At 42.1% G+C, this 23,581-nt stretch overlaps 1 protein-coding gene and 1 non-coding gene across 2 annotated transcripts; both read right to left on the minus strand.

Moving 5' to 3' along the window:
* Nucleotides 1-5,262: 5,262 nt before the first annotated feature.
* On the minus strand, nucleotides 5,263-21,577 carry HSPA9 (heat shock protein family A (Hsp70) member 9). The gene is made up of 17 exons (XM_035014239.1): nucleotides 21,391-21,577; nucleotides 20,020-20,078; nucleotides 19,700-19,787; nucleotides 18,778-18,959; nucleotides 17,481-17,605; nucleotides 16,839-16,912; nucleotides 16,651-16,757; nucleotides 16,033-16,195; nucleotides 15,456-15,548; nucleotides 12,226-12,435; nucleotides 10,506-10,733; nucleotides 9,520-9,624; nucleotides 8,529-8,646; nucleotides 8,005-8,099; nucleotides 7,590-7,682; nucleotides 6,963-7,103; nucleotides 5,263-6,641 (listed from the first exon to the last, which is right to left on the minus strand). The coding sequence occupies exons 1-17, from the start codon at nucleotides 21,469-21,471 to the stop codon at nucleotides 6,564-6,566; spliced, it is 2,040 nt and encodes a 679-aa protein (XP_034870130.1). The 5' UTR covers nucleotides 21,472-21,577; the 3' UTR covers nucleotides 5,263-6,563.
* Nucleotides 11,752-11,826, minus strand: LOC118017222. The gene has a single exon (XR_004681085.1). It is a non-coding gene; the product is annotated as a small nucleolar RNA SNORD63 (small nucleolar RNA).
* Nucleotides 21,578-23,581: the final 2,004 nt, after the last annotated feature.

Genomic DNA, 23,581 nt, shown 5'->3' on the forward strand with positions numbered 1-23,581 from the left:
TCTCACCCGTAGTGAAGCCTGATACAGGGCTCCATTTTACAACCCTGAGATCATGACCTGAGTGGAAATCAAGAGTCCGATGCTTAACTGACTGAGCCACGCAGGCATCCCTCTTGTTCTTTTGATATTAGCCATTCTGACAAGTATGAGGTTAATAGCCCATTGTTTTTGATTTGCATTTCCCTAATGAGTGATATTGAACACCTTTTTGTGTACCTGTTGGCCATCTCTTTGTCATTGGAAAAATGTCTATTCAGATCCTCTGCCCATTTTTGGATTGGATTGGATTGCGTTTTTTTGCTATTGAGTTGTATGAATTAATATATTTTGGTGGTTGCGCCTGGGTGGCTCAGTCGTTAAGCGTCTGCCTTCGGCTCGGGTCATGATCCCAGAGTCCTGGGATCGAGTCCCACATCGGGCTCCCTGCTCCGTGGGGGGCCTGCTTCTCCCTCTCCCACTCCCCCTGCTTGTGTTCCCTCTCTCGCTGTGTCTCTCTCTCTCAAACAAAATCTTTAAAAAAAAAGTATATATATATATATATATATATATATATTTTGGTGGTTTTTTGAATATATTTTGAATATTAAACCCTTTTCAAATATATTATTTATAAATATTTTATATCATTCAATAGGTTGCCTTTTCATTTATTTCCTTTGCTGTGCATTAGCTTTCCAGTTTAATATAGTTCCACTTGGTTTGTTTTTTGTTGTTGTTGTTGACTTTGTTTTTGGTGTCAAATCCAAAGATCATCACCAAGACAGATGTCAAGGAGCTTATGGCCTTTATTTTCTTTTGGGAATTTTACAGTTTCACGCCTTACATACAAGCTTTTAATCCATTTGGTGTTGATTTTTGTGTATGGTGTAAGATAGTGGCACAGTTTCATTCTTTTGCATTTGGCTGTCCAGTTTTCCCAACACCATTAATTGACGACTGTTCTCGACTACTGGGGTCTTATCAAAAGAACTTAAGAGCCAATAGGAAGAGTTTCCACAGGCTAAAAATAGAACAGTTTGAGCATCATGAAGAACTACAGTGAATTGAAACACAAAATTAGTTAAAATCTCTGAGCTCACAGCGACACCTAAGAAACCTCATTGGTCTCATCTTTGAATACTACAACAAAACCAACTCATTCTTAAAACCAGTACATAATCCTTTTCTGTATGAACTGTACCTCAGGGTAACTAGGTACTTATGAGGGGAAGTTTCTCACTACAGAGGTATTCCAACTAAAAAGTGAAGATAGGATAGTATTACCTTTTTTTTTAAAGATTTTTTATTTATTTATTTGACAGAGAAAGACACAGCGAGAGAGGGAACACAAACGGGGAGTGGGAGAGGGAGAAGCAGACTCCCTGCCGAGCAGGGAGCCCGATGCGGGACTAGATCCCGGGACTCCAGGATCATGACCCGAGCCGAAGGCAGTCGCTTAACCAACTGTGCCACCCAGGCGCCCAGGATAGTTATTACTTTTTATTTTTAAAGATTTTATTAGAAGAGAGAGCCCCTGCATGAGAGCCAGGGGAGGGGCAAGGGAAAGAGAATCCCAAGCTGACTCGCTAACCATGGAGCCCGATGCAGGGCTTGATCCCATGACCCCAAGATCATGACCTGAGCCAAAACCAAGTTGTACACTTGACTGAGCCACCCAGGTGCTCCAGGATAGTATTACTTTTGATGAAGTCAGAGATCAGGTAATGATCTCATCAGTGGCTGCTAATATCACCTAAGAGCCAACCAGAATTATGTACCCTCTGATGGAAGTACACACCACCCATTCTTGTCAAGAAACTGAACTCGAATCAGATCAGTTGGGGATGGAAGAACGTGTTAAATGACATCACAGGAATGCAATCAGTGAAATACAGTATGTAGGATATTATAGGATTGGTGGCCCAGTTTCTTTAACAAATAAATTGCAGGGCGCCTGGATGGCTCAGTTGGTTAAGCGTCCGACTGTTGAATGTGGCTCAGGTCATGATTTTGGGGTCATAGGATTGAGCTCCACGTTGCCTCTGTGTTCAGTGGGGAGGCTGCTTGAGATTCCCTCTCCCTCTGCCCCTCTCCCCATAAAATATCTTTATATTGGGGCGCCTGGGTGGCTCAGTTGGTTAAGCAACTGCCTTCGGCTCAGGTCATGATCCCGGAGTCCCGGGATCGAGTCCCGCATCGGGCTCCCTGCTCAGCAGGGAGTCTGCTTCTGCCTCTGACCCTCCTCCCTCTCATGCTCTCTGTCTCTCATTCTCTCTCTCGCAAATAAATAAAATCTTAAAAAAATAAAATAAAATATCTTTATAAATAGAAAGCAAAGCAGGGAAATGTATAGTCTGACTCTTAGAGAACATACCAACCAATATAGGATGTGGCCTTTATTTGGTTCCTGGCTCTTTAACAATTGAAAAAGTTGTGAAACGGGTGCTTGACTGGTTTAGTCGGTAGAGCTTCCGAGTCTTGATCGCGGGCTTGTAAGTTCAAGCCCCACATTGGGTATAGAGATTACTTAAATAAGATCTTAAAGTTGTGAAATGGGAAAATTTGGACATTTGTTTGCTATTAAGGAGTTGCTCATGTTTATGTGATCATGATAGTTATATTTTATAGAATAATCCTTTTAGAAATATAGAAATGTTAGAGTAAAATGAGTGTAACAGCCAGTGTGGTTAAGGTTTCATGGAGAGTGTAGACCAAGGATGCTTAAGAAATACGAAGGTATGGGCGCCTGGGTGGCTCAGTTGGTTAAGCGACTGCCTTCGGCTCAGGTCATGATCCTGGAGCCCCGGGATCGAGTCCCGCATCGGGCTCCCTGCTCGGCAGGGAGTCTGCTTCTCCCTCTGACCCTCCCCCCTCTCATGCTCTCTCTACCTCATTCTCTCTCGCAAATAAAGAAATAAAATTAAAAAAAAAAAAAAATGAAGGTAAAACTGAGCTGGCAAATGGCAAGGGGGACAGGGAGCAGGAGAGTAGGACTCGAATTTAAGCTAGACCAATAGAGTGAGTTTCCATTTAGGAAAGCTATGGTCTTAACCCTTTTTTGGTCACAGATTCCTTGAAGAAATTAGTAAAAGTAGTGGACCATTTTTTCAGAAAAACTAATAACTATCTTGCATTATCTAATTAGTGTTTTATGGACCTCCTGAAATCACTCATGTGGACTCGCTGTTCATGTTACTCCAAATCTCCACCTGCTAGGTCAGGGGCTCCAAGAACCTGTTTAAGTGCCTGTAATTTAGGTCAAACTTTTTTTTTTTTCGCTTTTAAGTAGGCCCTACACCCAGTGTGGGGCACAAACTCATGACCCCCAGATTGAGTTGCATGTTTTACCACTGAGCCAGCCCGATGCACCTAGGTAAAACACATTACTTTCCTGTTTCCTGATTGCAGACTTGAAGCTCAAAGTTATTAAAGGCTGATTCTGCTGCCGTGTTCTCTTCAGGGTCAAGATTTCTGCTTACTGGGGCACCTGGGTGGCCCAGTCCGTTAAAAGTGTAACTGATTTTGTCTCAGGTCATGATCTCAGGATTCTGAGATCCAGCCCAGCGTTGGGCTTTGCGCTGGATGTGGAGCCTGCTTAAGATTCTCTCTCCCTCTGCCCCTCCCCCCAAGCTTCTGCTTTGTGACCTGCTGCGGGTTTGATGATGGTGCATTGTATTAGGTTTAACCATATCAAATTGCTGACATTGTTTTTAACCTACAGAAATGGCTGTTTCAATGGTTCTTTTTGTAATTGCTAAATTACTTCCATGCTGTACAGATTGAGTAATGTAGGTCACCCTATAGTTCCTCCATCTAAAGCTTTTACAGATCTCATTGTTCCAATACTAGAGGAAAGGAGACATAGCTCTTAGAAAGCAGCCTTAGGACTGGAAAATGGAGTCACCGTGGTATCTGAAAATAGTTAAGGGCCTTTGCTTGAAGCAGTGCATTTTCAAGGTCAGGTTTGTCTCAACTTCTAAGCTCATGTACCTTCTGTAAGAATTTGCTTTTAACTTTACGGTTTCTTCTTGCTATAGAATCTCTAATGTAAATGTTATACTTAAAATTAAGCCACCATAATAGATTACTTATGAAAAGTATCTTCAAAATGAAGTATGGAGCAGAGCATCTTATTCTCCCTGGTAATTGATACATTGAAAGAGCACCTATCTTGTATTTCTACCAGTAATATGTACCTAACTCTGAACTCAAGGAAATCAGGTGAATCCAAAGGGCCATTCTGTAAATGAAATGGCCTGTACTCTTCAAGAGAAGTCAGTGTCCTATGCCTGAGTCACTCACTCAGGTCATGATCCTAGTGTCTTGGGATCGAGTCCCACATTGGGCTCCTTGCTCAGCGGGGAGCCTGTTTCTTCCTCTGCCTGCTGCTTCTCCTGCTTGTGCTTGCTTTCTGACAAGATTAAAAAAAAAACACAACAACTATTCTTACCTAAAAGGACACAAATGCCATGTCGTCTTTTTTTTTAAAGATTTGAGAGGGGGTGTGCATGCCCAAGAGCAGGGGGTGAGTGGGCAGAGGGAAAGATCTCAGACTCCCCACTTTGTGCAGAGCCTGCCAGACTTGGGCCTTGATCCCACAACCCTGAAAGCATGACCTGAGCCTAAAATCAAGAGTCAGGATTCTTAACCAAGCCACCCAGGCACCCTGAAATGCCACATACAGTTTTTGATTATGCACTACATCACCAGAATGGCAAGGGTGTCATTTTAAGTGGGGAAAACTACTTGGAAAAACCCAATGAGTAAATTATACTTGGTAGTAGGAGTGGAGAAGGTGGTTCTGGATGTACTTTGACAGTGGCTAAGATTTGTTGACTTTTTTTTGTTTAGGCAACTGTTAAGAGGTCTATTTACTCTTAACTGGAAAGACTACTTAGGAAGGGAAACCAGAAGTTCCTTTTGGGCCCTATGAAGCAGTTGTCCACAAAAGGAAGACTGTATCTGAAGAATAAAGAACTTTGTCTTTCAAGGTTCTTTGCGCCATTTATCATTTTTACTGGTAGGTACCTTAAATGCTGCTCTGTGTTCACTACACATGGGGTAGCGTGAGACAGTATCTCTCAGTACCTTTCCAAGCAGCTCTTTAACCTGATGCCAACTTTGATAAAAAGCTACTAGTTCTTAATGAGGTGCTTTAGAAGTCCTTGAGGGGCTTATCAATGATTAGGAGACTTGAGGCATTCAGTGGGCAAGGGCTGACCAGAGATGCTAAGTACCACAAAATAATCTTTCACAAGAATTACTGCACATCCCACAAGGTTCTCAAGTATTGATGTAGCTGAAAACTTGAGCCTAGAATTTATTTTTCATATCAATCTCCAGAAGTGTTTACATGGGTGTTAAGGAACATTTAATTTTCCAGGAATGTAATTATTGTGTAAACAATCTCCTTCACATTAGAGCAATATATTGACTTAATTATACATCAATTTCATTTCTAGATCTCACAAAATAAAGGAGGCATTACACTGATGGGGGTCTAAGCCCATGTTCCTGACAGATTCCTTTGCGCATGGTATAGGACAGTAATCCATGAAAGGGGTTGGGAGAGGGGGGAATCTATTGGAAAACTTCTGGGAAATAATTCTTCACACTTAATATAGGAAAGATATTCACCCTTCTGCTTCTGAAGGTTTCAGCATTTAATTAGAACTACACCAGAGGATATAGGACAAGGCAACTCACTCAGGATTAAACAGGAGAAATGTAGAATCAATTCCTGATGGACTGTCCTTGGTAATGTTTTCATCATACCAGCCCTTAAAAATCCTGAATTTATATTTGAGCCAGTGTTAGAAAATCATGTATTCCACCTGAACAACTTTAGGTCAGAGAATGGGAAGTATGACTCATATCCTATTCCTGAAGCTAAATCTCAGAGCCTCACTCCTCAAAACAAGAGATCAAGATGCTTTTCATATTTATTTAAAAAAGAAAAAAAAACCAGAATGGATCAAAAAACAAAAAACAAGGACACAAGTGCTCCGACACAAGACATAAGACAGCTAGAAAAATATGCCTTAGGAAAGTTAGGGAGCCCTATTACCTTATTTTAAAGCTGTACCTAACAGCTATTTTTCCATTGATCTAGCTACTCCTGCCCTACCTCCCAACATGGCACAGCAAGGCCTTAGTTGAAGAATCCCTTATACATACAGGCTGGTATAGTAGTTCTCAATTAACTAGAATAGGATCCCATCCCCATATGATCTCATTCCAGGTCTATGGCTGACTACCTTCATTATTATGTTTAGAGACGGTTTCAGCTCTTGAAAATATGGCTACTAAAGCACAAAACATTGTTTTAATAATAATGAATAAATCATCTCCCCCCGCCCCGCCCTTTACATGCAGCTGAAAAATGACTGACAGAGTACTATGAACTTTGTATGGTTGAAATTCTCATTAAATGATCATTAGCTAACTGTCACTAAATTTACATATTAAAGAAATTATATATAGAATACTGCAAAAACACAGTAAAAGACTGAAGTTTGCCCATTTCTGCTCAGGAAGTCCCTTCACTCCCAAGCATCATATTTCGACTCCAAAGTTTATTGTTATTACTGTTTTTCCTCCTTTTGATCTTCCTTTTGTTCCCCAGTGCCAGAACTTCCAGAGCCTTCTCGCTCAGATGCCATCTGTTAAGAAAATATTTGAAAGCAACTCATTTAATGTTAAGGCTGACAGTTTGATAAACTATTGAGGAGGCATATCCAGCCTTTTCCACTCTCCCTCCCTCCTTGTACACTATTGGTGGCTTCTGTGCATCCCTCCCTTGACTGCTATCACCCTCCCTCCCAACGCGGAGTCAAGAAGGCAGGAAGAGTATTTCCAACTCCAATACCCCCAGTTCTATAAATGGCCATGTAGAGTGCCATCAGTGATGCAGTAATCAACAATTCTATTAAGATCAAGTTAGGGGTAAATTCATTGAGCAACACGCCCTTCAGCCCTTGTACCTTTTTGTATGCCATTTCAAAGAGCTTCAGTGATGCTTGCTGAAGGGAAGATGCTGCCTGCCTTATGTTTTCTCCTGTTTCACTGTCTTTGCGAGCCAGAAGTTCCCTCATTTTGGAAATCTCTTCTTTTAGCTTGTTGCACTTAAAAACAAAACCAAACTCTTTTTCTGGGTTTCTTATCCCTCATTTTGTGTAGCAGTAATACTCAGAAACATTAAGAAACAAATTCCTATCACTGGCAGAACTCATCAAATTTTATCTCTATTTCCTTATTTATAAAATGGCCCCAAATGAAAGTTTGTGTGAAAAATGGAAATAAAAAGCCTTTGAGAAACAAAAAATACCACTGAATTCCTATCAAGAAAAACTTCAGGGACACTTGGGTGGCTCAGTCGGTTAAGCATCTGCCTTTGGCTCAGATTATGGTCCCAGGGTCCTGGGATTCAGCCACACATTGGGGGGGGGGGGTCCCTGCTCAGCAGGGAGTCTGCTTCTCCCTCTCCCTCTGATCTTCCCCGCTGCTTGTGCTCTCAAATAAATAAAATCTTAGAAAGAAAAAAAAAAACCACTTCATTGACATTGGTGACAATGCCTAATTTCATTAACTATTTTAATAAGAGCACTCACTTCATCAGCAGGCAATTGGTCCTTAAATTCTTCCATTTTTGTTTCTGTGTCATGAATGATTCCTTCAGCCATATTAACAGCTTCAACTCGTTCCTAAAAGAAATTAGAAATTTAGTATGAAGACTTCCCAATCAACCAGTTGGCTGAATGTCCCCATGGAGCTAGACAACATTATAAGTGATGCATATAGTTACAAAGTTGAAACAAATTACTGTGGTCTGAAATAGTCTAGGAGGTCTATAAGGGGTTTCAGCTGGATTGGAGCACGTAAGAATTCTGATATGGAAAGACTTAAAATAAGAAAGGCATTCCACACAAAAGTTATGAGCAAAGAGAGGAAGGACGGAGTCATGTGTCAATGATACATGTCCAAACTCCCATCACCTTCCAGATGCAAGAGGCAGAAAGTAGTTACCTTCTTTCTCCGGTCTTCTTCAGCATACTTTTCTGCATTTTTAACCATATTTTCAATATCATCTTTGCTTAACCCACCAGAAGACTGGATCACAACTACAGTGAGAAAGAAAGGCATCTTGTTACGGTTATTTTTTACTGTTATAAAATTACCTGCTTCTTATTCTATGGTATTAAGAAAAAAAATACACCTGTTCAGAGTAACCAATTTTGATATGTAACATACAGAAAAATACCCTGTTGTCCTATAGTAAAAAGAAGGAAACCAAGGGTCTGAAATAACACAGACCAACTGACCTGCCTGTCTACCAAAACTTCAATAATCCAGAAGCCCAGTGCTTGCCCATTTGGGGTAATCAACACCACACCTGTTAATGTGAATCTGCCAACCAAGGAGAAAAGGGACAAAGAGAACTCATCCTCCACTAAGACTGGGGGTAACCTAGAAGGTCTACTTCTCAAACAGAGGAACTTCAATGAGGTCCCTCGCCTCACTCTTAAAGTCTGATAAATAAGAGCACTTACTCTGCTGCTCACGTCCTGTACCCTTATCTTTGGCTGAAACATGTACAATCCCATTGGCATCAATGTCAAATGTAACTTCAATCTGAGGGACTCCACGAGGGGCTGGAGGAATTCCAATCTAAAATAAATACACAGAGTTAAAGCTCCTCTCATAAGAGGTCCAGTGTTCTATTTCCAAACCTCTACAGTATTCTGGGTGAACAAGTAACTTGTTCCTGGGAGGAACAAAAAACAATTAAAATGGGGCGCCTGGGTGGCTCAGTCGTTAAGCGTCTGCCTTCGGCTCAGGTCATGATCCCAGGGTCCTGGGATCGAGTCCCACATCGGGCTCCCTGCTCAGCAGGAAGCCTGCTTCTCCCTCTCCCACTCCCCCTGCCTGTGTTCCTGCTCTATCTCGCTCTCTGTCAAATAAATAAAATCTTTAAAAAAAACCAAACAATTAAAATGTATAAAAACACAAATCACAAATTTATAGTAAGGGTAGTAATTTCATTGCTACCTGAAATAAAAAGGGCTCATGCCAGTAAAGGTTCACTACAGCAAGTAACCATAATGACTTTATGTATCTGAGGACCCAGTGAATGAGAGGAAAAGTCTCCATCACTGTTCATCTCACCAAGAACCAATAAACAATGCTGAGTAGGAGCCAATATCAAAGATCTTAAATAGTAATTGGGAATTTTTCTTAACATTGTTATGAATATTTTCCTGGCTCTTGTATTTATCAATTTCTTAATGAAATTCCTAAGGCATCAGGAACAAGCAAGACTTTCAGGTAAAAATTGAAGCCATGGGTATCCAGCTGCAGAATTTGTACACTGAACTAAGGTAACACAGACTGTTTTAGCAGTAAAACTGTGTTTTAGCAGTTTTTTGGTAATATCATTAATATCATTAGCAGTTTTTGGTAATATCATTAAGTATTAAAATATAGTCTAACTGCATATTAAAAGGAATGACAAGTACAATATCCAGAATTCCTGATACCTACCAAAGTAAACTGGCCAAGAAGTTTGTTGTCTCCAGCCATTTCTCTCTCACCCTGACACACTTTAATCTCCACTTGAGTCTGACCATCAGCAGCTGTAGAAAACACCTAGGGAGAAAGAAACTCCCCAGGTTGGCAGTCTGATTAGGCTACTTCCCTTTATACAAAGTGCAAGTCAAAGAAAGAAATTCCCACCTCAACACTTCAGAATCCCAACGCACATGGTGTTCAGAACAAAGGCTTATGTCTTTGCAGGGGACAAGAGCAGGATTAGCAGTCAAAGGGCATACAATAGCTATTGTTTCAGCTAAACCAATGCACTATACAAAGATGCAGCATTAGCAAATACAGTGTCAAAAGAAGGAGCTAAAAAACTGAGATCTTGAAACATGCTCATCTGAAGAAACAGGTCAGAGACATGTCATGGGAAGTCACCACAGTTCTCTTCAGAGCGATGTGTTGGCAATACATCACTGAAGAAACAGCAATATCCATTTGGTATTAACAGCTGTTCAGAAAAACATCAAAATTGGGAAAGGCAGGAAGTAATTCTTAATCTAAGACTGAGTGAGCCCCTGTCGAAGTAGCCCTGCTTGGTATCTAAGGAACCCCATCATTCACCCACAAAACAAGTACACTCTCCTAATCTTGGCCAGGTTCTTTTTACTGTCTTTCAGAACAGAAGAGTACAGGGAATTTAGTCCCAAATGATGAGGCTCCTTTTGCGAAGTTATTTTAACCCCGTGGAGGAGACTACTGATACCCTACCTCCAATCATCACTGCTGGGTGACAGATAAAGAGAACTTTTTCAGGAACGGTAACAAAAAGAGAGAACAAAACACAAGATTCTTAGCACACACATTCAACTAGTATAGACTCCCAAGACAAAAAGCGAAGTTTTCCAGGAAAAGCTCACAAAAAGGGGTGCAATCATGTCCCTCACAGATCCTCGTATCTCTGTGACAATGGAGGAGTAGGTGATTCTTACCTGGCTTTTCTTGGTTGGAATAGTGGTGTTTCTGTTGATGAGTTTGGTAAAAACACCTCCCAGAGTCTCAATACCCAGAGACAGGGGAGTGACATCCAGGAGCAGCACATCTGTGACATCACCAGCTAACACACCGCCCTGAATGGCAGCTCCGATGGCCACAGCCTCATCAGGATTTACAGCTTTGCTTGGGGCTCGGCCAAAGAGATCCTGTACAGTCTGCTGAACCTGAACCATCAAAAAAAAGAAAGAGAACCTGTCACTATCTACTAAGGGAAACTACCCAAGAAGGGAAAAGTGTGTTCCAAAATCACAGCAAATCTCAGGACAAGCTGCTTCAGATCCAAGAATATTCACTCAAATTACTATTTCATATCTGAGTTTTCCTTAATGACCTAAATGTGTCAAGTGGGTAATACTCACTTTACTTATCATTCATAGCCCTTTTAAGATATGAGAAGAATCTGCCTAAGTTTTGTTACTGGGTTTCCCATACAACACATTAAATTGGAAGTAGAGGATAAAGGGGTGCTTAGATGGCACAGCTGGTTGAGCGCCAAACTTCTGATTTCCTCAGACTCTTGGTTTCGGCTCAGGTCATGACCTTAGGGTTCTGGGATCAGCTGCACTGGGCTCTACACTTGACACAGAGTCTGCTTGTCCCTCCCTGTTTCTCCCCCAGCTCACATGCTCACTCAAATAAACAAAATCTTATTTAAAAAAAAAAAGCAGTAGGGGGTGCATGGGGTGTTCGGGTGGCTCAATTGGTTAAGCGCCTAACTCTTGATCTCAGCACAGGTCTTGAGCTCAGGATCATGAGTTCAAGCCCCATGTTGGGCTCCACGCTGAGCATGGAGTCTACTTAAAAAACCACCCCCCCCACCCCAAAAAAGAAGAAACAGAGGATGTAAGACACGAGGCTTTAAATATAGTCCAACTCCTTCAGCTCAACTAAAAACCAACTTAAAAGCAGCAGTGCTTAATTCAATAATTCAACACTGGTGCTAATGTGAGGCATGTTCTTCCTGCTTATTTTACTAATAATGCTAGGAAAAAGTGCTACTTAAATAGCATCTGGGATAATTTGTTAGCCCAAAGATCTCTTCCTTGTCCAAAGCTGCTTTTTTCTCCACATTTATCTGTGCATATTCTCCTAAGCCCAGAAACCCCAAAGGAAAAATTACTATTAAAGCCCAAGAAAATTCTATTCAAGCTATACAACAAGAATTGCATCTTCAACAGGTTCTGTGCTCAGTCATTAGTTTTCCACACACCTGTCTTATCAGAATGATGTGTTGATAAATAAAATGCATCACTGCACAAATCTTTGTTGAAGAGATGCAGTTAGAAACCCCAAACACCATGGTGCAAAGACATTCTTATCCAAAATTGCCTCTAGAGCTAGACAGTACCAAGGTTTTAAGCCATCTCTGATCTCAAACTGTTTCATTCCTAAAAATACTCCCAAAAATGAAGTACAGGATCCTTCATGCTACCGCCCCAAAGACATTCTGCCCTTCCCAATCCTTTTCCTGATACCTCTTAATTTAAAAAAGAGGCTAAAAAAGAATTCTAGTGAGGGCACAAACTCATCCCCCTTTCAGGTCACTGTGGCAGGAACGCCACATATTCATGTCTCTACACAAACCATTTGTCCAGAGAAAACATTATGTGCTTGCCCTCTCTACTTTCCCATGCCAAGGATTCGATGGATCCATACCTTGGGCATCCTAGTCATGCCACCAACAAGAATCACTTCTCCTATGTCACTCTTGCTGACCTCTGCATCTTGCATGGCTTTTTGGCATGGGGCGATGGTTCTCCTGATTAGATCAGTGACAATCCCTTCAAACTGAGCCCGGGTCAGCTTCATATTCAAATGCTTGGGTCCAGAAGCATCCATCGTAAGATATGGCAAATTAATGTCAGTCTGCAAAGAAAGCAGGGAGAGCAATAGTGGTGAAGTTTCTTTATTATTTCAAGTAAAATAAGACCATACTCCCACCATTAGGAAGACTTCCAAAGTTACAGGGAAAGTGGGACCCACTTTAAATGAACAGCCACCAAAGACCATTCAAGCTGTTCTCTTTCCAAAGGCAAAAAATTTAGAATGTGTTTGTTATTAACAATGAAGAATGTAGAGATGCCTAGGTGGCTCAGTCGGTTAAGTGTCTGCCTTTGGCTCAGGTCATGATCCCAGGGTCCTGGGATAGAGCCCCGCATCGGGCTCCCTGCTCAGTGGGGAGCCTGCTTCTCCCTCTCCCTCTGCTGCTCCCCCTGCTTGTGCTCTCTCACTTTCTCTGTCAAATAAATAAAAATCCTCACATGGACACTGTATTAATGTAATTCTCTATGCTGTATGTAGTTAATGACAATTTGGACAACTCCAGCACTCTCAACCCTCTGAAACCAGTTTGTGACCAAGTTTTGTCCCTTCTCTCTCAAATTCAACACAGCACCTCACACTCTAGTCCAAGTCCACAATAGCTTCCCAAGGTTCTCCCACTTTCCACTTAAGCTGCCTCTGCCACAGGACCTCTCCTAACCCATTAACAAATCTCTATTCTACTTCTGACAGAGCACTTTTCATAAGCCCCATATGACCATATTACTGCCCCTAAATTAAGTTTTCACCGGGGTGCCTGGCTGGCTCAGGAGGCAACATGTGTCTCTTGATCTCAGGGTCATGAGTTTGAGCCCCATGTTGGGTGTAGAGATTACTCATAAAAAGTTTTCATTGGTTTATACTCACACTTTTCGGGACAGACCCAAATCCCAAATCTTTAATGCTTCTATTCTCATATTCCACTTTCCCTGCATGTCTGCTCTCAAACGCACCAGCCCTTTCTCAGATCTTCACCCCAGAGCCTTGTATTTACTGGACCCTTTATCTTTCTCTGATCAACTCCTCTTTCAGAAGCTCTCCTTGTTAGGTCAAACACCTTTATCAGTTTTCTCTTACAATTATAAATCTAACTTTGCTCTTTTACCACATTAACAACTTTATTTTTTTTAAGATTTTATTTGCACACACAAGCAGGGGGAAAGGGAGAAGCAGACTCCCCACTGAGCAGGGAGCCGGATGCGGGGCTCGATCCCAGGACCCTGGTTATCATGACCTAAGGCAAAGGCAGACAACCAACTGAGCCACCCATGCACCCCAGTAACTTTAGAGTACTATTTAAGACATATTCTAACCATGTATCAATTTAGGAATCTTCACAACTCTAAGGGAGAAAGCACTATTATCCTCATTTTAGAGCAACAAACAGAAATGTTAAATAATTTATTAAGGCCACACAGCTTTAAGTGATGAAAAAGGACTTGAATCCCAGCATTCTGTCTACAGGGCCACTCTTAACCTCTCACATTACTTCTGGCTTGACAGTTATTAATATGATGCCCTAGTTAATATCTATCTCTTCAGGGTGCGTGGGTGGCTCAATTGGTTGAGCATCTGACTCTTGATTTCGGCTCATGATCTTAGTCGTGGAATGGAGCCCTGCACCGGGCTTCGCGCTCAGCGGGGAATCTGCTTGGGTGGGATTCTCTCTCTCCCTCTGCCCCTCCACCACGTGCTCTCTAAAATAAATAAATCTTAAAAAAAAAACCCCAAAAAACTCTAAACCACACGGTAAACCCCATGAAGGTGATGCTTCAAGAAATTTATTCTACAGATTTATTTTTTAAAGATTTTATTTATCTATGTGAGAGAGAGAGAGAGAGAGAGAGAGAGATGGTGAGAGAGGGAACACAAGCAGGGAGATCAGGAGAGGGAGAAGCAGGCTTCCCGCTGAGCAGGGATCCCAATGCAGGGCTCAATCCCAGGACCCTGGGATCATGACCTGAGCCGAAGGCAGATGCGTAACGACTGAGCCACCCAGGCGCCCCTATTCTACAGATTTATAATTATACATGCACAAACATTAATGTGCAAGAATGCTCAACACTTTACCAGCAAAATGCCAGAAAGCAATCCAAATGCCTATCAATAAGAACCACACTAAAAACAACCAACCTCATCTTCCAAAGCAGTGTCACATATTCCAACTCTAATCCTAACCATCATATGTTGCAAAGTTCTGCCACTCTGTAATACCAGGGACAAAGCAACACCATCATCATGGATGACTATATAACTTTGTCACTCCTCATAGCTACTTTAAAAAACTTTAAAATCCAGGTCTGGGAAAAAAAAAAAAAAATCCAGGTATTCCCACACTGGATAACCCATTGTGTACGATCAAATTAACAACTAAAGTAGTCACAGGCTCTGGCTTTCCTGCTGCCACCTGAGATCCCAGAGACAGATCTCCGGCCTTCCATCTTGTTGCCTCTCTGACCCAGACCTAACATGCTTTATATAGTTCTATTCTTTGTGGTTAAGGCAAAGTGAAGCTTCACTTCTCGAAAAGAACTGGAACAACACAGGCTGAGCACTTCAACAGGTGCCAAGCAACTCTGATGCTAACAGAGAGAAATGTACACAAGTGTATATACCCCAGCCTTCAGCCAGGTTTCATGCTCACTTTCTGGACTGCTGATCCAAATAATTAAATGAGACAATATGAGACTCACCTGAAGGGCTGTCTGAAGTGAAGAGAGCAGCAGTTCTTAGAGGCTATTATTTCTAGGATAGTGATTCTAATTTTGTATGCTAGTTACTAGTCTAGATCTTAAAATCAGTACCTTTAAATTAAGGCAAATAAAATGTATTCAATGTCATTCAGATCTTATTTTTTGGCTCTGGTATGTAGAACCTCTTATTTGGGTGGTTAACAAATTCCAGCTCATCCTTAAAAAAGTAATGCTCCTTTGTTCATGGAAAGACTTTTACCCCAACCAGCAAAGTATAAAAAGATTAGATGGATATCACACCAATTAGAGCATGCTATTCAAATAAACTAAGGCTGAAAACATCAAGGCTGTTGGGATTTGTCCACATCCTACCTGCACAGATGAGGAGAGTTCACACTTAGCCTTCTCAGCAGCTTCCCGAACTCTCTGAAGTGCCATGTTGTCTTTGGTTAAATCAACCCCCGTCTACAAAATGAAAACACACAATACCCACATGAGCAAGGTGATGAATACTATTTCAAGATACAGTGATGATGTTTAACCAACATAAAACAGATCCATACCTTTATAAACAAACATGAATCACTTACTGCCCTTAAAAATCTGTAAGGAAAAGAAACCTTATTCTGTAAAAGCTAGCTGTGCCTGAAGTCAGAGGGCTGAACCCAATCAGTTCTTTCCAGTTATTGGGTTCTGACTCAAAACAGGAGTTCCCAGAATTCCTTTGCCAATATTATACAGAGTATCATATCCTTTTTAATCTGTTTATTCCCAAGCTGAAGCTACGATAACCAGAATATTTCAGTCCACCTGTGGAACTGAAATGCAATTATTTAAGTGTTCTAGTCAATGTTCTATTAAGGACAAAAAATCATAAAGCAAACAGCCATCTGAACAAAGACATTCTCAACATCCCAATGTCTACATATTAACTATACTGGTAACCAACCTCTCTCTTGAACTCCTTCACAATGTGTCGTAGCAAGGCCTGGTCAAAGTCCTCACCACCTAAGAACGTATCTCCATTGGTGGACTTCACCTCAAATACACCTTTCTGAATTTCCAGAATAGAAATATCAAAAGTTCCACCACCTAAATCATATACAGCAATGCTAGAAAGAAAGAAAAGAAGACCTTAAAGAATAACACCTGCTGCAAAGGTATAAATTTTAATAACCAAACCAACATAAACTTATGATTCCCCTGAAGTATAAATAATGAAATTGGATCACTGCCTAAGTGGCAAGTGTGTTAATACATAGCCCTAATACTTGTAAATACAGAGTTGAAACACGTTTTTAAAAGCAAAATTGACAGGACTCAATCACTTTTTTTTTTTTTAAGCAGTCTCCACGACCAACTTGGGCTTGAACTCACAATCCTGAGATCAAGAGTTGCATGGTCTACTGACTCGGCCAGCCAGATGCCCCCAACCACTCTTTTGAATAAATACTTGCCAATATGCATACCAAGGTAAAAAAAAAACCAAAAACCCACAGCCCAGTACTTTCATGGTTCCATGAACTGAGTCTCACAAATCTGGGTGGAGTTTACTGCACAAACTTACATTTTGTCTTCTGATTTGTCTAGACCATAGGCCAGAGCAGCAGCTGTGGGTTCATTAATTACCCGAAGCACATTTAGTCCAGATATCTGGCCAGCATCCTTAGTGGCCTAAAAGAAAAGAAAAAAGCATTTTCCACCCTGTGTCCCAAGTACATTAATTTCCTGAATGAGAACACCAACCGAACTCACCTGTCTCTGAGAGTCATTGAAATAAGCCGGAACAGTGATCACAGCATTTTTTGCTGTATGCCCCAAGTAATTTTCTGGAAAAGAATTAAAGAATGAAAAATAATCATGCCACTCTGTCAGATGAAATAATTAACAGAATTACTCACATAGGCTAAGAACATGTGTCATCCTCTTAAGAGTCACAGACAACACTCTTCAGTTTCTTCGCATGTGACCTAACACACAGAGAGACCTTGTAGAAAACACTCCAATTAAAGATAGTGGTTGAAAACCCAAGATCTCACGTTTAACATTATAGTGACGATGCACCAGGTATGACGACCTATTCTTAGACTTAAAACAGCCACCAGTTTCTCCAAATGGGAAGTTTTAAGTTTTACTTAACAGAGCCCAAAGATTAATATGTAGTCTTTCGGCTTCAGTATAGAATACCACCCCTCTATATTGGAAAAGATAAACCATCATTAGGAAAAGTATGAAGATAAATCATTATGTAGGGAATGTGTGAGGATAACAGTTTTGCCATTTCTAGGTTTTCTGTATAGGACCCATCACAGACTCATCCGAGGGACACCGGGGTATGTAAGTGAGGAACCATCCAGTTCTTCAAACTTTCCCAGATAGGAACTAAAACTTTCTCACCTGCAGTCTCTTTCATCTTCATCAACACAAATGCTCCAATCTGACTTGGAGAATAGAGTTTTCCATGAGCTTCAACCCAGGCATCTCCATTAGAGGCACGGACAATTTTAAAGGGCACATTTTTACTGAAACACACAAAAATTATGTTTGAAAAAATGTGCCTGTGCAACCTACCATACACCACGAATGTCCATCCTCCATCCCAAGAGATACGTGGCCAACAAATGAAAACTTCAGGAATCCATTTAATGAAAAGCTTTAGAAACCGATCACTAACATGTAAAAACATCCTGGTGAAACCTGAACATTCTTTACTTCCTGAACAAAAGATTTATGCCCCTGCTTTGGCAATGCTTAGCAAGTTACCAATGACCCAGCAAGTCCATTACCGGAGAGAAATGAAAACATAGATCCTTATAAAAGCCTGTACACAAGTGTTTATGGCAGTATTCTTTCAAGTTTATTTTTAGTAATCTCTACACCCAACACGGAGTTTGAACCCAAGACCCTTAGAGACCAAGAGTCGTATGTTGTTTTGACTGAGCTAGCCAGGCACCCTATGGCAGTACTCTTAACAGCCCCCAGATGCCCATTAACTGACAAATGAATAAACAGAATGTAGTATATGGCTGACCCTAAACATGAGTTCTAAATGCACTGGTTCATTTATACGCAGATATTTTTGGGTAAATACAATGCTACAAAGATATTTCCTGTTCCTTACGACTTTTTTGTTTTTACTCTAATGTACTTTATAACATACAAAATGGGTGTTAATTGACTGCATATGTCATCAGTAAGGTTTCTGGTCAACAGTAGGCTATGAGTAGCTAACTTTCTGGGTAATCAAAATTTATACACAGATGTTCAAGAGAATGAGGCGAGGCTCGGCACCACAATCCCATGTTGTTTAAGGGTCAACAGCATATCCATACAATGAATGTTATCTGGCCATAAAAAGGAATGTACTGATAATGTTTTAACACGGACAAACTCTGAAAACCTAGCTGATCAGCACATGATGGGGCCTATGCCACCATCTACCTTGTAAGTTTAACACCAATTTACATGGTCCATAAAAGACTAGCTAAATCTTCCCGTCATGTCAGTACATAGCAAAGACCTATTATGTGAAGACAGAAGAATGTTTTTTTGAAGGAAATACCCTTTTGGTAGGGGCAGGACATGCCCCCATGGACAACGTATAAAATTACTAAGGTAAGATGCTGTAAGAATCTTGCTGAAAAGATTCTTTTGCGTGGTCTCTGGAAGTAACTATGCTTTTCCTATTACTCACATATCTTTCTGTACTTCAGAGTCATCATATCGCCGGCCAATGAGACGCTTGGTGGCATAGAATGTGTTGTTTGGGTTGGTGACAGCCTGTCGCTTGGCCGGCATGCCAACAAGTCGCTCACCATCTGCTGTAAAGGCCACAACTGAAGGGGTGGTTCTGGCACCTTCAGCATTCTCTAACACCTAAAACTCCCAAAGTAAAACAGAGAATGAGGTTCCAGTCATCACCACCAGTCTTTTTTATCAATCATTTTAAGACACAAAACAGTCGCCGTTATCACAAAACAAATGCTCAAGAACAGTACTAATGGGCATGCTTTTCTGCTCTGTGAATGCTGACATAGTAACTACTATTTGAGGTACACGTTTCAAGTATTTTTATTACTTTTTTAAAAAGGTTTTATTTATTTGAGAGAGAGATACACACACACATAGCTGACGGCAGAACCGACATGCGGCTCAATCTCACAACCCTGACACCATGACGTGAGCTGAAATCAAGAGCTGGACACTTAACCAACTGAGTCACCCAGGCGCCCCTAAAGTATTTTTAGTCCTTCACTTTGAAACAAGTTATAACTAAAAACAAAACAAAAAAATGGAAAAATAAATATAAATCAGATCTTTCATACTAAGATACTGGAACAAGGTACTCTTTCCACCGGAATGGGAAATTAAGTCTACTTCTAGGGGCACCTGGGTGGCTCAGTTGGTTAAGTGTCTGCCTTCTGCTCAGGTCATGATCCCAGGGTCCTGGGACTGAGTCCCGCATCGGGCTCCTTGCTCAGCGGGAGCCTGCTTCTCCCCCTGCTTGTGCTAAAAAAAAAAAAAAAAAAAAGTCCTTTATCTAAGCCAAAGGGCACAGAATTCCAGATTGGGTACTAACTACTACTATATGATCCAGAGCTTCCAAACATACTCACCTTTGCTTGTTTACCTTCCATAACTGCCACACAGGAGTTCGTAGTACCCAAATCAATACCAACAACTGCTCCCTTGATTGCTTCTGAGCTGAAAGACATTTAAAATAATGCTATAGTTAATGTTACCTTAATAGTGGTCTCCAGAACCATTGCAGGAATACATAAGAATACTTATGTGTAAGTAGTTGTGCATTAAATAACCTATAAATTAAAAGAATGTGTCCCTTTCTCCTTCATGGAAGAGTTAATCACAAGTTTAGAGACCACTACTCTAGGGTTTAATATTTATTCTCTCTCAAAGGAAACGAAGTTACACTTACGCATAGTCCCGTCTTGAAACAATTCTAAAAGCCTCGTGACTAAGGCCATTCCACCCATCCTAAAAAAAATAAAATAAAAATGCATCAACAAACATGAAAACTTGAGCTCGTTCCCAGCATTCTTCTGAAGAACACAAAGTCTGAACTTTCATTCTGGTAACCGTATACTGAAAAGATGGAAGTCTTATATATCAGACGTATTGTGGTACTTAAATAGAAGACAAATTTAATTGAATACGAATTTTCGAAGATGGAAAAAAAAACATTTAAGTGTCTTTAATTACATCATGACAGAGTTTCTCAACCTTAGCACTACTGATTTTTGAACCAAATCTTTGTTGTGGGAGGCTGTTCTGAGCATTGTAGGATGTTTAACAGCATCCTCAGCCTCCAGTGTCAGAAGCCAGTAGGCCCCCCAAATTGTTAACAAATTATCTCCAGACATTACCAGATATCCCCTTGGAAGGCAAAATTGTTCCCAGTTGAGAATCACTGCCTTACAAAATACTACTTGGACACTTCTTAATTTCATACTCAGCAGCAATGTACAGGTATCTAAACCTTACTAGGCTGTGCTCGCAGCTGCAAATCTAAATCGTTCAGAGACAATTCCCAACCTAGCCAAGCTAACACCTTAAGGGAACCAGGAATGGAAATCTTGGGCAGTCAGTTTAGAAAAAAAATTTGGGGAGTGGCCTCAAACCAGGATTAAACCTAATCTCAGGATACTTCCAAGCCTTCTTTTTAACCCCATGTTGAGTGCAGAGGGACACCAGGTCCTGTTCTCCAAAGACATGTTCGGTCTTACACGATAATGAGCAACTAACTCCATGGCCATTTTCTGATCTGCTTATTTTTTCTGAAATTACAAGAAAGGACAATCTTACGCGAAAGATTCCTGGGGAACTACAGACAAATGTTCTTGGCTTTCACTTTACGAAGATACTTTCCTTCTTTCTTTTCATCATAATAACGAGGTCTTCGCGCACACACTATTTTAGAGGAGAACAATGGCCCTACGACTTGTAGATTTAAGTGAAACCTACAATAGCGGTTCCCTCCCAACTAAAACTGCGTTCCTCGCCCCCCAAGGCCAAAACCGTGCCATCAGCCACGGAACAGACTATCAGGACCACTATCCGCTACTTCCTAGAATAAAACTATACGCTCTTAAGAGGTGTGACTCAGCAGAGTCCGAGACATGGACGCAAAACCCTGAGTTAGGCCTTGCAACGGCAGCTCTGATTAATGAAGGCTAGTTATGCTCTTCCCATCCTGATCTGTGCCGGCGAATTCTGTGTCTGAAGGGCGAGGCCCGCCGCACGAGGTCAAGGCCGTGAGCCCCTCGGAGAAGACCCAGCCGTTCCTTACCTTGTGGCGGGCGGCTGTGGGGCCCCGGGAGGTTGCGGCGCCGACAAGACGAGCTGCCGCGGCTCGGCTAGCACTTATCATGGCGGTTAGATGGTAGAACTACGAAGCGGCAAACGCGCTCGGCGGCCAGGAGCTGCGCAGCGCGGCTGTAGTAGCGCTTCTGGAAACCTCCAACCACGTGGGGTGGCGGGCGGGGGTTAGTTGCTGCGACCTGGAGGACCACTCTTCCGCTGAGGCGCCGCCCGCGCTGCCTGACCAGAGACTACCTGACAGCCACTCCCGGAGTTAGGACATATAGCTAAGAGGCATCGCAGCATGATGGCCGGAAAAAGCGTGTCCTTTCGTTCCGGCTGCAACAAGACTGGACTCAGTGAGTGGAGACGGGGCTAACAGAAGTATAAAGGCATCACTTACGACAGCCCCGGTCCTCGGAGGCAGGAAAGACTCAAGGTCACACGGATGAATCACGAACCGATTACAGTGTCCTTGCGTCAGGTGCGTGAGAGGAGGGGCCTGCTGCGCCTGCGCAGCTGGCATCCTGTTGCGCGCCTAAGGCGCATGTGCGCAGGGAGCGGCGGAAACCGGGGGCGGAATCTAACTACAGCACTCATTGGATGCCCCAGCTCACGTGAGTTTGGCCCGTGTTGTAGCCCGGGGCGCGCCCCGGCGCGTGCACCATCCACGAGCGTTGACGTTTCCCTCGCTCCAATTTCTGGAGAAGGGCGCCATCTTACTCTGGGCCTTTGTTCAGTGAAAATTCCTGGCTCAGAATGTTTGTTGCGCTGCTCTGTCTGTTGTTCGTCATTTGGTTGCCTTTTGCGGTAATTTGAACTGCACCTGGATGTGCAGACCTCAGACTAATTCATGCTGTTTACCACAGGGATCTCTGGGTTCTAACTACTAGAGCAGCCTTTCCTTCATACAGTGTGTTGGGTTGAGTTAGGCTAATTATCGTGCAGACCCTCAAGAGAAAGGGATACCTGAGGCTTTTAGCCACCCCCGCCGCCGCTGTGCTGGGCCTCACTGAAGCTCCTCCGGCCCATCTCAAACCTTGTGTCGCTTTCCGGGGGCGGAGGCTGTGTGACCACTTTCGGTTTTTCAAAGAGAATTTGCTGATGAAACAAATAGGTACTGGAGTGCCTACCGTGTGTCAGACACGATTTTAAGTGGTGGGAATATAGTGAAAGCAAAGCGTGAATTCACTGATGAGATGACTGAGATTGTGCTTGATTTTGAAGGTGAAGCAACTTGTCCTTAAAGTGCTGTTTTGAAAGAGATGCTCCCCTCTTCAGTGATCACGACTGTGTGAAGAATTCTGAAGGAAATGTCGGGGGAAGTTTGGGAGGGAAAGACGGTAACTAAAGAGTTTACATTGTGAGGGGGATGGAAGTGGGAGTAAGAAAATAAACAGAAATGTTACACATAACATTGGTTGTAGGTGAAACAGTCTAAAAAAAATGTCACCCCACACTCTTACCTAAGTAAGTCTTATCTCTTATGTTATTATTCTTACTAGTTTGCTTAATACTCTTTCGTTTCTCTTGTTTTTTAATTCCCTCAGAGGTAGACTTTAATGAGGCCATCAAAGTTACAGGCTAATGACCCCTATTTGTAGAGATTTATATTTTAAAACAATATACTGATGGAAAAGAACACAGAGAGGAACGACAAATAGTATTAAACGTTGAAGCAAAATAGAAATGGATAATTTTACTTTTTTTTTTTTTTTTGAGGAACGAGAATTCAATGTCGGGGAAGGAGGATGCTTAGGGTGCAGCCTCTGGCAGGGGGACCCCCTGGCCCTGGTCTTGGGCCAGCAGACGCAGAAGCAGGGAGTGCAGGGCCCGACAGAAAGGTGTGTAGCCCAGGCGGCTCAGATGCAGGTCATCATACATGTCATGGTGACTTATGGTACCGTCTGAGTGCACAAAGCCGGGGTCGGCATCCAGGAAGTGGGCCCGTGGGTGGCCAGCTAGTGCTGCTCGCACCAGCTCGTTCACCCGTCGGTTTTTCTCACGAAGTGGGTTAGGGTGCTGGCCCCTCGGAAGCAGGCCCTTGTGTTGTGTATGACAGGGAGGGAGGAGTTGGAGTGGAATAATTGGCGTACCTATAGTCTCCTCAGTTCCTTCTTTTTTTTTTTTTTTAAGATTTTATTTATTTATTTGAGAGAGAGAGAGCACATGAGAGGGGG

Source organism: Mirounga leonina, unplaced genomic scaffold (assembly GCF_011800145.1).
Source record: "Mirounga leonina isolate KUSES-001 unplaced genomic scaffold, KU_Mleo_1.0 Mir_168, whole genome shotgun sequence".
NCBI classification, from domain to species: domain Eukaryota; kingdom Metazoa; phylum Chordata; class Mammalia; order Carnivora; family Phocidae; genus Mirounga; species Mirounga leonina.

Bases quoted from the DNA above. Each gene is read 5' to 3' on its own strand.
- HSPA9 (XM_035014239.1), bottom strand. From the start codon at position 21,471: ATGATAAGTGCTAGCCGAGCCGCGGCAGCTCGTCTTGTCGGCGCCGCA. The intron at 7,683-8,004 runs GTAACTACTTTC...AATTTCTTTTAG, and splicing joins AAGAAGACCGGAGAAAGAAG to GAACGAGTTGAAGCTGTTAA. The intron at 6,642-6,962 runs GTACAAGGGCTG...TTTTCTTAACAG, and splicing joins TTGAAATGGCATACAAAAAG to ATGGCATCTGAGCGAGAAGG.